Source organism: Podarcis gaigeae, assembly GCF_964106915.1.
Source record: "Podarcis gaigeae genome assembly, chromosome: 1".
Taxonomy (NCBI): Eukaryota; Metazoa; Chordata; class Lepidosauria; order Squamata; family Lacertidae; genus Podarcis; species Podarcis gaigeae.
The window spans coordinates 7,267,346-7,281,960 of record NC_139678.1 but is presented as its reverse complement, the minus strand read 5'-3'; the positions used below and the strand labels follow the sequence as shown (position 1 = coordinate 7,281,960).

Here is a 14,615-nt window from a genome sequence, read left to right as displayed (position 1 = left end):
GAACATCTTACTGTGTGTAAACACAGTTCGTTTGTGTGCAAGGCGATGACTTGAGGATAAATTTGGGGTTACTTTTTATTTTAATATGACACAGCAAGGGCTAATTCATAAATAGTGTTTACATTTAGCATCATTGTGTTTTGACAGGGTTTTTGTTTTTTTGTAAGAACTGTGTTGTAGGATGAGTGAAGGGGAGTGAAAGCGACATAATTGTCTACACTCTTCCTATAGTAAAGAGTGATGAAATTGTGCGAATATAATAATAGACAGGGCTAAACTAGCAGACTGTTGATGGGCAGGATGGTTTCCATGTGGGTAATATGTGCCAGCTTCAGCAGCCCCATTTATTCCAATGAGTGGCTCAATTTGTGTTTTGCTACTGGGATATGGTGTGTGTATAAATATGAATGTAGAATTTCCACTGGTACTTACTCCTTTCGGGACTGAATGCTAGGATTCTATCATTACATAGCTAAGGTTACACTTTGTTGTTACAGGGGACTTGAATGCAGCTGCCACTAATGGAAATGATCTTATTGGGGTTACTGGGTTGTTTTTATTTAGATTATATATTTTGTGGTTTTATATTTTGATTTTGTTCTGTGAACTGCCCTGAGACCTCCGGGTATAGGGCGGTATATAAATTCAAATAATAATTATAATTATAAGAAGAAGAACAAGGTTTTGTGCTTATTGAAAGCAGCTCCTGTGCTTAAAATCCATAATAAAAACTGAATGCTATTCGAGAACTAAGGGAATGTGTGGTTTTAAAAACTCCACTGCAAAGTGTTGGTTCTAAGTAATTTATAGCGTGTTCTCAGCACAAAGCAGCCAAGTCATATTTCCCTGGAAATTGGGTTACTCTTGGGCTATATCTGAGCTGGTGTCAGACAGATGAGTGCCTGTGGGAGATTTTGGAAACATTATTCCATGATGAGCTTTCGATTAGCTAAACAGGTATGGCTAAATCAGCATGTCATGAGCTTTCATATCGGTATGGCTGGCTGGACAATTTTGAAGCCTTTTGTTGGCAAGCATTAGCTGTCTCCTGCAACTTCTGCTCTGTTTTAACTAGACACAGTACTTGAATTAAGCCAAATCTTGTACTTAGAATAGCAACAAGCTTAGTGAACAGTAGTCTGTATGATCATGAATGCCAGCCAGCTTAACAAATTGCTTGAAAATGGAAGGAGTACTTCCATTTCCATAGAAGCAGACCAGCAGTTCCCAGGCTTGTTCTTCATGGGCCATTGAACATTGCTGAGGCTTTTGGTGGACCACGTAATGATTTTTCTGCCTGCTGTAGCAAATGTAATGCACTTTGCTGGATCCTGTATAATTTTTAATTGCATTTTTATTACTTGTTTTATTTCTCATGTACTACCATTTCAAATTTATAGAATTCAGATTGTAATACAATAAAAGGAGCAACAAAAATACAATTTAGAATCTGTATAAATAGTTAATACTCTGGATATGTCATCTCTCATCACCTAGCCACAAACCCACAAACATACCATGAGCCATCTGAATGAAGTTTGCATGCATACCACTGATGGTCCACAGTCCACACTTTAGGAATCTATTACTTAGACCAGGCTTCCTCAGCCTTGGTCCTCCAGATGTTTTTGGCCTACAACTCCCATGATCCCCATCTAGCAGGACCAGTGGTCAGGGATGATGGGACTTGTAGTCTTAAAACATCTGGAGGGCCGAGGTTGAGGAAGCCTGACTTAGACCATGCATCTCTCACTGCCCTCTTTATGATTTTCAGCTTCCTTTTCCACTACACATAAAACAGTCTCTCAAATAACTTTTGCATTTGTCTTCCTAGGTACAATGGCTCCCTCCCTAATGGTGATAGGGGGCGTAGGAAAAGCAGGTTTGCTCTCTATAAGAGACCCAAAGCAAACGGCGTCAAACCCAGCACAGTTCATGTGATTTCGACACCTCAAGCATCTAAGGTAAGTCTCTGAATTTGCAAAAGGATGCTGATCTTGCAGAGTATTGGTGATTAGGGGTGGAATTCAATCTTCCAATCATTTGAGAGCACTGCAGTTTGCCCAATGGAATGATTCCCTTCTCTCTCTCTCTCTCTCTTTTAATATAATATTTATTCCAGATTTTAAAAGTTACAAAAAAAAGCAAGAACAATACCAAATACAAAGAAGAAAAAAAATACAACAACAGATAAACAAGAAAGAATAAAGATACATTCTCTTAAAAAAACCCCACAATATTAAACCTTTATATGACTTTTTTTCTTTACTTCTTTCCTTGACCTCCTCACACCTCCCAATTTGGTATTCTAGTTCAAATCATTGTTTCAGTACATCCTTCCAACCTAATTTTCATTTAAGTAATTTAATTTAATATATTAAATTTTAACGTCCTCTCTTTCGTCAATTTCATCAACTCATTTTACTTAATCCATTATATCATTTCTACCAAAACCACCTAACTTTCTTTTTCCAACATCTTCTTAACATTCCTTAATTTTACAATATTTTTGAAGATATACTTTAAATTTTTTCCAATCTTCTTCCACCGACTCTTCCCCTTGGTCCCGGATTCTGCCAGTCATCTCAGCCAATTCCATATAGTCAATCACTTTCGTCTGCCATGGAATGATTCCCTTCTCCTCCCACTGCATGCTTTTTGGAGATCTCTCTCTCCCTCTCTCTCTCTCTCTCTCTCTCTCTCTCTCTTTATGGAGAAGGGAGCCCTGTTGAATAAGCAGAAGTCCTTGTACAGGCCTTCCGCTGATGGGGCTGGTTAGGTGTATTCCCCCCTCCTATGTTTTTCTGCCTTGCCATTTGCTTGCCTTTCTACATATGTATCATCTTTTGCAGTTGGAATACATTTGTTCATTGAGAAGAATTTTTCGGTTCCATCAAGAATAGTGTTCTGCATTCTCTCATAGCAAATCGTTAACCAAAGCCAGACCCCACTCCTCTTTCTGAAAACTCAATTCATGGTTAATTTTTTTGTTTGACAAGATATAGAACTTACTTAGTTATACAGTTTATATTTCTCTTCCCTGTCATGCGCTACTTAGCTAATATATCACTACTGTAAACTAAGGAATAGCTTTTTTTTCTTTCTGATATATCTTTTTGCAAGACGAGTTCATCAGTGTAGTTGAGTTTTATGTTTTCTCTTTAAAATCCTGCCCAAGTCTCTGATACCCAAGGCAAAAGCCATGTGGACAGGGACTTGAAAAGCTGATTGTGTTTGGTTGTGTCTGAATGACAGTGGATAGTGGACTGGAAAAATCCAACATACCTTGTTGCCCAGACACACAGAATTTGATTATAGTATCCCCAAATCTGAAATACTCTCAATCCATCTGCTAGGCAACTATATTGCATTAAGAGAGGATCACCACAGATTTAAGGACACATAAAGATAGTCTAAATTAAGGAACAATATGGATGTGAAACTGAGTACTCAAATTAATCTATTCACTCTTATACCGTGATGGCACATTTAATAATAGCTATTGGAATGTTACGAGTCCATGCAACAGCCAGCTGTACTTCATAAATTTCGAATGTTTTTCTCAAATGCTGGATCTAAACATGTTTGCAAGTATTTTTTATTTCTCATCTTACTAAGAGCAGACAGGAAAGGTGGACTCCTTCTTAGAATGTGCAGAGGAGTTTAGAGTCCTGCTGTCTGTCTGTGTAATGCCATTGGGAGGAGTTTAGATTAAAACTGAAAGGCTCAAGAAAAAAAATAGCTGTCTAAACATGATCTGGCATGGTATTCTGCAGTCCCTGAAAGACACTGCTCTTCTGTTGAAAGGATGAGCTGAAATAGGGGAATCCTCAGTTCCTCTGCTGTAGGGGTTTAACAGATGACTAACTGTTGTTGTTGGTTTATTCTTGCATTCATATCCTGCTTTTCTTAATACCTACTTGCTTAACAAAAAGGAACTTTGTAATGTTCGCCTTCATCTTCAGAAACCTTATCTGGTAATTTTGTTAAGGCATGGATGATGCCATGAGCAGAATCTTTCTCCATGGGATGTTGCCAATACTTCCGTAATGATGTCACAGTTGAGGAAAGACTGGAGAGTTTCTGGGTTTCCCCTAGTGCAGACTGCATTATAGCTGACTGGTGTGAGGAAATTCACAATATGGCCGAGCAGCTTGAATCTAAAGCATACCTCCTCTTTCCCCATGCGTACTTGCTGAACCTGGCCATTCCTAATGTAAGATGTTAATTTAGTTTGCTTTTCAATAAAACAAGACCTCCAAACAGCCAAATAATAGCAAACTATTTATGGAACACACACAGTGGTTCTGTATGATATTCACTCTGTAGAGGAACCAATATCTGCATCCTGGAAAGAAAGAGAATGTTGATGGTCTGAAATCTGTGATATGTAAACTGTATGTAAAGGTAAAGGTAAAGGTAAAGGTAAAGGTACCCCTGCCCGTACGGGCCAGTCTTGACAGACTCTGGGGTTGTGCGCCCATCTCACTCAAGAGGCCAGGGGCCAGCGCTGTCCGGAGACACTTCCGGGTCACGTGGCCAGCGTGACATCGCTGCTCTGGCGAGCCAGAGCCACACACGGAAACGCCGTTTACCTTCCCGCTGGTAAGCGGTCCCTATTTATCTACTTGCACCCGGAGGTGCTTTCGAACTGCTAGGTTGGCAGGCGCTGGGACCGAGCAGCGGGAGCGCACCCCGCCGCAGGGATTCGAACCGCCAACCTTTCGATCGGCAAGTCCTAGGCGCTGAGGCTTTAACCCACAGCGCCACCTGCGTCCCTTACACTGTATGTACATTTGTGAATTCAGATAGAAGAATATATAGATTTCCAGAATTGATGGAATGTTCTTTATAAAGAATAAATCTTTGTGATGTTATGGGAAATGATATATTTTTTAGCAGTTCTGATATAAGGCGAATGCACCAGAAAACCTACTCTCACAGATAAAAGGCTATTATTATTATTATTATTATTATTATTATTATTAATAATAATAATACTCTGCCGTTTTCCCTGACTCAGAGCAACTTACAGCTAAAAACATGCAGAAGGAGAATAATTTAAAAACAATTAAACATTAATAGAATTATCTATATCTATCATCTATCTATATCTCATACAAATAATTACAATAAAAACAGCATGGAACCAGCCTTTTCATGAAAAGCAGTCTCTTCCCCAAACAGTGTTGGAACAAGAAAGTCTTCTCCTGCTGGCAGAAGGACAGCAAGGAAGGAGAAAATCCATTGTGCATGAATGAGAGCCCAAAATGTGGTGCCTGTTTGAAATCCAGTTGGTTCTCTTCTCCCCACACCCCTGGACGACTCTACACCTTTCACTTCCTAGCTTCCCCATGCTTATATAGGGACAATTACACCAGGAAATCTCATCCTCATTGGACTCTGGGTTCTTTCTGACATTCTGTTAACAGAATTTGCTAGATTGATGCATAATAATCATAAATTATTATTATGTCAAAGAGAAAAATAACTATCAAACTTTTAGAAGACATCTGAAGGCAGCCCTGTTTAGGGAAGCTTTTAATATTTAAGAGGTTATTGTATTTTAGTGTTTTGTTGGAAGCTGCCCAGAGTGGCTGGGGAAACCCAGCCAGATGGGCGGGGTATAAATAATAAATAATAAATTATTATTATTATGTAAGTCCAAGACCATCTTGCAGTCTGCTTAGGAGTTCAAGTAATGGAATATTGTCTGAACAGACCCGGAAAGGGAGTGGAGGAACCAAAGGAGAAAGAATGGAAAGTACCACAAATACCACAAAAAAATTAAAGAACTGGTTAAGAGAACTAGAAATCCTTTGGGATGTGTACATATGAAGCAAATGGCAATAAGCTTATTGTGGATTTCCAGTTTCAAGTGCAAGTACTGTTCAGAGTGAGTGGGTGTATTTTTTTTGGGGGGGGGGGTAGAGCAGGTAGAGTATTAATAGTGAACAGGCACCGACTACAACTTGACTCCTGAAGAGCACATTTGAGGATCCAGTAATTTCTCAGGAAATGGGAGTTGTATATAAAGAAGTTCTGTGCTGGCATAGTCATATACTCTCCCCCCCCCCCCCAATTCCTACTGTGAAAAGCTAAAGTGCGGCTTAAATTCGTGACCTTACAAAAATTGGCTTTTACGACATCGCTGCTGAAACAGTCATACGGTAAAACGGAACGGGTGTGAGTGCTTATATTTTGGTATTGTCTCCCCCCCCCTCAATTTTAAAGGTGCGGCTTATATTCGGTTGCGGCTTATATTCAGACCAATACGTTAAATGTTTCTGATGTTATCAGGTGATTTGGATAGATGCTGCTGCTGCACTACTATTTATTACTTGAGTTCTTTGCTGCACGCTTTTAGGTGGAGTGCACAGCTCTCTGAGAACACAGCATTCTTCATGTATAACTACTTGGGGTGATTTTTTTTTCATATCCACAGTTCCATGTTGTAGGGTTATTCTCTTGGGAATCAGATACAACAAATTCTACTCTTTTGTACATGTGTATTGTCAAAATGAGGAATTAAGATCAGAGGAAAATTAACATTTCTGTGCACAAGCCTTGCTTGTTTGCACTCTCAGTTTTCATGAGGGTAACAGAAAGGGGAAATTGCATCCAATACCATATTTTCTAACATCTGGATTTCACAATAGCTAATCACTTTGCCAAAAGCCTGTTGAGAGTGCCAGAGGCACCTTGTTACCTAAAAACAGCTTCATCCTGATTACATATCATGCACCTTGAATTTAATATGCAGAATACTGGCTTTTGTGAGTACAAAGACAATAAAAGTTAAGTGAGATATGGTAATTAAAATCCTTTATTATTTTGCATTTCAGTGGAAATTGATGCCAGGTTCAACATAATTCTCTTGCACTTTCTTTGAACCCTTATGAAAGAGCTTTTGTGCTTTTTAAATCGCTGTGTAAGGTATGGTTTCTGGATGTCTGCCCAGAGAACAGTGATGAAATGGGTTACAGCTATTGCTGTTTCCAAAGTGCAAAAGCAGATTTGAATTTAAAAAAATAAATAATAAAATAAATTGAAAGATTTTTTTCAGATAGCTTTTCTTGGAGCTTATGGAGCCTGAAACTAAATCAAGAGGGCCAGGAATTATTTTTGCATGTTCCATAGTCATATGATTTCCAAACTCAAATACAAAAGAACAAGAAACATGCTTTGTTCTTAGAAATAATTTCCAGGCTAACATTAAAACTTTCGGTTCTGCTCTAGCTCTTTCAGCATTGACCTTTAGCATCTGCAAGAGACTAAATGCAATTCTCACTTTACAGAATATTAATGCATTCTGGCCTCTGTGTCATGTTTCTTTCTTAATGTCCGGCATGTATTTTTGAGTTGTTTGCCAAAACAAAAATTGCATTTTTCTGTTTATTCTGTCCTTAATGACCTGAAACCGCAAGACCTGATTATTGCAATGTGCTCTGTGTGGTGCTACCCTTGGGCTTGATCCAGAGGCTCTAGCTGGTGCAAATTGTTGCAGCTGAACTGTTGATGAAGACAGACTATCACCAGCACATAACCCAGGCACTCAAAATCTTGCACCAGCTGCTCATATGCAACTGGTCAAGATGGTTCTTGTATTAATTTACAAGGCCCTAGCAACTTGGGTTCAGGATACCTCAGGGACCACCTGATAACTTATATCTCTGCTCCAGTATAGAGGTATCTGGGGGAGTCACTGTTAGTGCTCCCCCAGGACTCAGATGCACAGCTTGTAACTACAAGTAGCCATGCATTCAGTACTGTGGACCCAGTTTTGTGGAACTCTCTTCCAGTTGAACATCAGAAAGCAGAACCTACATACACAGTGTTCTGTATTAATTAATTATCAAATTTCTATCCTTTTTGTCATTCTGTTCAATGTGCAGACATTAGGGACTGTTGGGAGTGGTGCTGGCCGGTGCAGTTCTCCATGCATGTGGTAGATGCACAGAAGCAAATAAGTCTGCACTTTTCTTTGTAGGTTCTAAAATGTGTGTGTGTGTGTGTGTGTGTGTGTGTGTGTGCATCTGTGCGCAAAAACACATGCCTGGATTTGGAGTAAACATATATTGTTACCTGGTGTTGGTAGTTGCTTGTCAGAAGTCAGTGTAGTGTAACCCAGTGCTTAGGTTAGTGCACAGCGGTGAGTGAAAGATAAAGGCTCATGTGCACTCCTAGAATCATAGAGTTGGAAGAGACCACAAGGGCCATCGAGTCCAACCCCCTGCCAAGCAGGAAACACCATCAGAGCACTCCTGACATATGGTTGTCAAGCCTCTGCTTAAAGACCTCCAAAGAAGGAGACTCCACCACACTCCTTGGCAGCAAATTCCACTGTCAAACAGCTCTTACTGTCAGGAAGTTTTTCCTAATGTTTAGGTGGAATCTTCTTTCTTGTAGTTTGGATCCATTGCTCCGTGTCCGCTTCTCTGGAGCAGCAGAAAACAACCTTTCTCCCTCCTCTATGTGACATCCTTTTATATATTTGAACATGGCTATCATATCACCCCTTAACCTCCTCTTCTCCAGGCTAAACATGCCCAGCTCCCTTAGCCGTTCCTCATAAGGCATCGTTTCCAGGCCTTTGACCATGTTTTACCCTGTATTATCTTTTCGATCATGTCACCCATCAACTGTGGTGAATGTTTAGGAATGTAAACAGCAAGGGCTGTTTTGATAATGTCTTGTGGATAGTTGAACTTACAAAGCATGAAATGTGATGTGTTGGCTCAGATATTGAAATTGACCTAACTGAAAATGGGATCTTCCTTCCAGACGGGTAGGACTCATTCTAAAAGCACGTAATGCGGCCGTCTTGATATGAAGCTAAACAGGTCTGAGTCTAGTCAAAGTCTGGATGGGAGACTGCCTCAGAACACTGTATGTGCTACGTTTTTAAGTTTTGAGGAAGCACGGAATATAAACAAAATCTAGATAGAAAGAACCTGTCGGATTTATATTTTGAATTATTGCATTTGTTCTGCTTTCCGTACTCATGAGAGTGTAGATATGGTGGGGCTATATGCTTCCACCAGTTTTTGCATTCTGCACCCGCTGGAGCTTCAGAACCAGACACAAGGACAGCCCCATATGGAGAACATTGCAGTGATCCAGCCTAAAGGTTACCAAGACAAAGGCTACAGTGGTCAAGCTATCCCTGTCCAGGAATGGCCATAGCTGGTGAACCAGACAAAGGTGGTGCTTGCTCCTTCAGAGGAAGTGCAACCCCATTCAGAACAGGCAACTTGCCTGTCTTCTAAACATGGGAGCTAGCCACTCAAAGAGGCTTCATCTTCCCAGGATTTAAGCACAGTTTATTGGCCCTCATCTGGCCCATTACTGCATTCATACACTGATCCAGAGCTTTCACACCTTCTCCTGATTCAGTTGTTATGGAGAAGTGGAGATGCGTGCCATCAGTGTACTGGTGACATCTTGCTCCAAAACTCCTAATGACTTCTCCCAGTGTCTTCATATAGATGTTAAATAGCACTGAGAGGAGGATAGTTCTCTGAGGAACACCAGAGGGGACCGAGGAGCACTCACCCAGTCCTCCTATCTGGATACAGCCCTGAAGATATGAACAGAACCACCATAATACTGTGCCTCTGATACCCATCCTACTGAGTCCATGAGGAGAGAGACCATGGTATCAAAATCCACTGAGAGATTGAGTGGAAGTAACAGGGTTGCACTCCCTCTGCCCCTCTCACGATAAAGGTAATCCATCAGGGCGACCAAGGCTGAGTAAGTTCTGAAGCTGGGTCTGAACCCAGATTGTAGTGGATTTAGATAATCAGTGTCATCCAGGAATATCTGCAGTTATTGAAATACATGTAAATGGGGGGTGGAGGGTGTCTGTCGTGTCAGACCATGAAATCAGAAGAAAATAGGCTTTACTTAATAGCAGCTAGACCAGCAGGAGGCCTTGAACTTTTAAAAAGGAGAAAACAAGCCCTAGCCATTAGAAATGAGCTCACAATTTTGTGTTGAATATACATTTCAGAAAACAGATGTGGCTGAGGCAAAGAGAGACACCAAGGCAGTAAGGTGCAAGATAGATCTCTCTGACTTTTCACTCTTCTATCATATCATCAATCACTGTCAGCAGTGTTTTTCTTGGGTTGAGATGACAAGCTGCCGTCGGTTTCTTACTTATGTGAGCCGCTTGGGGCATCACAATAGTTTCCTTTGATCTGTATTTAGAGGGCTAAGTAAGTTATTTCTGCTGGTTTCCAATATCTTACTGTACTCTAGCATGACCAAGAAACTGAAGGCAACATGGGGCAGCCTAAATCTGATTGACTGGGTTAATAGGGGCAGGAAGCTGTTTAGTCCCCACCCCAACAGGTTTTCATGGTTGCCCACTTAGTTGTGATTCACTTGTGTTTCATTTAGTGATGTCCCTTTGGTGAAAACAAAATCTGCTTCGCTCCCAGGTAACTGGACATTCCATGATTCCATGGAGTGTGGTATGTCTGCATGTGTCTTTGTGCACAGGTAAATTGTATGTGGCCCATCTATCAAAATGACGAACGTTTCCAAGTATAAAAGCGAACATCAAGAACTCTCATAGGAAATTGCTTTATATCAGATAGGGGTGCTTGAACAGTTAAGTTTTGTGAATTCTGAGACAAATTGACCTGATCTGCGCCTGGACTAAAGTACACATTGGAACTTAGTTATTTACCAGCTTTTTCACTTCCTGAATGTTTCAAAGGAATTCTTGGCTTTTTAAAAAGTATCAAATACACTTAAAATGAATAAATGGAGAGAGAATATGTTTAGACATGTATGTTGTGAGAAAAATACATTTTAAGATTAGTATTCAAATACAATGCAAATGTTCATGTGGATTTAAAAAACCCACACACAGTTAGTATGAAAATGGGAATATTGAGGAACACATGCAAAAGTAACATGGACTGGAAATAGATTTACATTCCTAATACCAGGTCAGCCTATTTGTCCTCCTAGCCTTTTCTTGTATTGCCTACTCTGACTGGCAGCACCTTTCCATATTCTTAGGCAGAGGTGGGACTTCACACAGAGCAGGTGCTCTACTACTGGCCCATGGCCCCTTCCATAAACTGTTATCACTCAAGTCCTTAAGAATAGAAAGGAGAGGTTATGTGCACAAGGTTGGGTGGGGGAAGAAAGAAACAGCCATCAAAATTGGCTCTTACTGTAAGTATGCAGGAGCTCTTTCAGTCTTCACTCTTTTCCAAATCCTGAAGAACAAATTTGTAGAGGCTGTGGCCTCCGTGAGTAAAAGCACACAGGTTGTACATTTTGGAGGTATTGATTGCAATTAGCAACATCAAACTCTAGGAAGATCTTCCCAAAGAGTGATGTGGAAGGAGCAGCATGTGTGGCAGTAGAAATTACGAGTTGCCATGGACAGGACACAAAGGAACGATGGGAGGCACCAGCTGGTGAACTCCCAAGGGAAGAAGGCTTAGAGCCTGGGGATTGGTGGTGGGACAATGATGAGTGATCAGAGGGAGAAGACTTGGGAAGAGGAGATGTCAGAAGCCGAAGAGGTAATAAGGTTTAATGAGCAAGGAGAATCTGGCAGAGAGAAGTCCAGAATTGGACGCAGAAGCTAAAGCAGGAGAGGAGGGAGGCCAAGAGGCAGAGATGAGTCAGACTGGTGAAGAAGCAGAGGTGTCTTGCCTTCTAAGCTCCCCTCCCCCTAGTCTCCCAAGACCAGGAGAGGTATGAAGTGATAGGAGCAAAGGCAGGCACACTGGCATAGTCTCAGGTGGCTTGGGAAAGTTCCAGGAGAGGAGGAGACTTAGGCTGCTGTGGGAAGGCGGGGACCTCCTGTCTCCACAACTGCCTCCTAGGAGCAAGAGCTACCAAAGAAGACTTGCTGTTCTCATTAGGCCTGGCACTCCTGAGCAGAGCCTGTTTCTTCTAATAGAGAATTAATTTCACTTACTTTATGTGATTTATTGCTGGCTCACACCTGACACTAGTAGGCTAGTCTGTTTGATCGGGGTTGGAACCAGGGCCCTCCATCCCCTTTTCATTTACAGAGTGCTCCTGTAGGAAAACTATTAATGAGCCAAAATCAAAACAAATAATCTTTGGCATTGCTTAATTAAGTTAAACTGAAATCGGGACCTTTCAGTACCAATTTTTCTGGTTATATTTCCTTCCTGTTTATGAAAGAAACTAAAAATGAGTAGATAAATTGAAGGGGCGTGGGAGAGAAGAAAAACAGATTTTTTTCAAGTGTCCCTCTTGAGAGGCAGTGTGAGGAGGGCAATGTTTAGCTTCCAAAGTCCTTAAAATACACTTTGCTCCGTATTTCCCATTATTTGCTGGTGAAGATTGCATTTTTTCCCAGTGACAAGATATTGTTGTGTTTAAATGCTGGCCAAATGTGATACTGCTGCCATAGGAACATCATCCTTCAGGGAGAATGTCCTTTTTTCTTGCAATAATTAAGTAACAGCTGCACATTTATTCGAACAGTACATGAAGCATGCTTCTTAATATTAAAACCAGTAAAATACCAGGTAAAGGTGTTCTTGGGACGCGGGTGGCACTGTGGGTTAAACCACAGAGCCTAGGGCTTGCTGATCAGAAGGTCAGTGGTTCGAATCCCCGTGACGGGGTGAGCTCCTGTTGCTCGGTCCCTGCTCCTGCCCACCTAGCAGTTCGAAAGCACGTCAAAGTGCAAGTAGATAAATAGGTACCACTCTGGCAGGAAGGTAAAAGGTGTTTCCGTGCATTGCTCTGGTTTGCCAGAAGTGGCTTAGTCATGCTGGCCACATGACCCAGAAGCTGTACGCCGGCTCCCTCGGCCAATAAAGCGAGATGAGTGCCACAACCCCAGAGTCGGCCACAACTGGACCTAATGGTCAGGGGTCTCTTTACCTTTTTTAAAAAGGTGTTCTCAGTAGCTTTTCCCGCATTGCTGTTCTGCCAGATACGGGCCAGTGCTGGTGTGTTTCAGTTCTCAGGTGGATTTTGCATGGGGCTTCTCAGCTCAGGAGAAACAGGCTTTAGATCCACGTTCTTGGGTTGCTCGCAGAGGTGGTGGTGGATACAGTGGTACCTTGGTTCCCAAACGACTTAGTTGTCAAACAATCAGCTCCTGATTGCTGCAAACTTGGAAGTAAGTGTTCCGGTTTGCGAACGTTTTTCGGAAGCCTAACGTCCAATGTGGTTTCTGATTGAGTGCAGGAAGCTCCTGCAACCAATCAGAAGCTGTGCCTTGGTTTTTGAACAGTTCCGGGAGTCGAAAGGACTCCGGGAACGGATTAAGTTCAAGAACCAAGGTCCCACTGTACTTGAAATTCCAACCACATTTTTGGATTCTCAGGCCTTGCCTTATCCTACAAAGGGTGCATTTATCATCCAGTTGGAAGTCAGTGGTGGAACTCATTACTGAGATGTCTCGATGAAAATTACATTCAACACCATTCTCATGTAATTGTTTCCCTTCTCTTAGCATTCACAGTGCCTTGAAGTTTTTATATGTGCAGTTTTTTATTATGTATTTCCATTTAGGCATTCTATAGTGAGGCACTATTGGCCTTCCTCTTGTCTTAAATAAAACAGCTGGAAATGACACTTAAGGCTTTTCTGACCCCTCCCCCCTTCTTCACTGTGCTTCACTTGATCAAAGTGTGTTTGGAGGTCATCTATATTCTCAGTTTCTTCATCTTCCTGAACTTTCCTGATTGAAAGCTAACCTGTTGGTAAAATGTCATAATCTTTGGCCTCTTACATGTGTATTAAACAGCTCTTGAACTTGGAGAGGTTAAGAGCCAAACTAGATGTTTCCTTAGTACATAGTAGGTAGCCACTCATTTTGTCCTCAAAGAATTACAGGCCTTAAGGAGCAGGATTCTTTCTAATAAGCCAGTATACAAGAAAGGGTGACTTCTTCTTTACTCCCCCTTTATGATCAGAACGGAGATTCCCACCCCACACCTCGGGACTAGAAGTTATAGAGAAAGATCCAAATTTCTCTTTGCTGAGAAAAATGCTGCAGTGTTTGTAGGTGGACTTCTGCAACTTTAACATGTTGATCTAATAATAATAATAATAGTAATAATATATATAAATAAATAAATAATGTAATAAAAATATATCTAAAACAGTCTGTGCTTGAAACTCTCTTTCTCTGGACCAGAACCTATAGTTTGTGTCAAGTGAAGAAAAGTGGGATTATCAGTTGGTGGGTCATCTCCAGGTATGAGTAAAAACTGCTCGTCATGGAAGTTTCCTCTGCAGTCATGTGAGCTAAAATACATGTGTGTTTATCCTTTCCCGATATCCATAGTGTATGCAGTTATTGCACTATGTGGGTGTGCTGTATCTAAGTGGCAAGTTCTGCTTCTAATCTCTACGTATTTTATATATATATATTTTTTGTAAAACCCACACACATACGATTGTTCTCAAAGAGGGTTTCTAACTGTGCAGAAAATATTCTGTGTAATTATACTTGTATGCATAGGGTATTCTTTGACCTTACTCTGAACACATGTATGTGGAGTGATGGAACCTGCTATAATGCTGCCCCCCGTATTAATTATTATAGGCAAAATTGTTTTATGCTATATTGTGAAATCTCTTTGAGATGC

At 41.0% G+C, this 14,615-nt stretch overlaps 1 protein-coding gene across 1 annotated transcript in view; it reads left to right on the top strand.

Moving 5' to 3' along the window:
• The window catches only part of PELI2 (pellino E3 ubiquitin protein ligase family member 2), a 72,967-nt gene that overhangs the window by 28,067 nt on the left and 30,285 nt on the right, over positions 1-14,615 (top strand). The window contains exon 2 of the mRNA XM_083736782.1: positions 1,835-1,964. Within this exon, the coding sequence (XP_083592908.1) occupies positions 1,835-1,964 (130 nt within the window). The remainder of the gene's footprint in view (positions 1-1,834; positions 1,965-14,615) is intronic.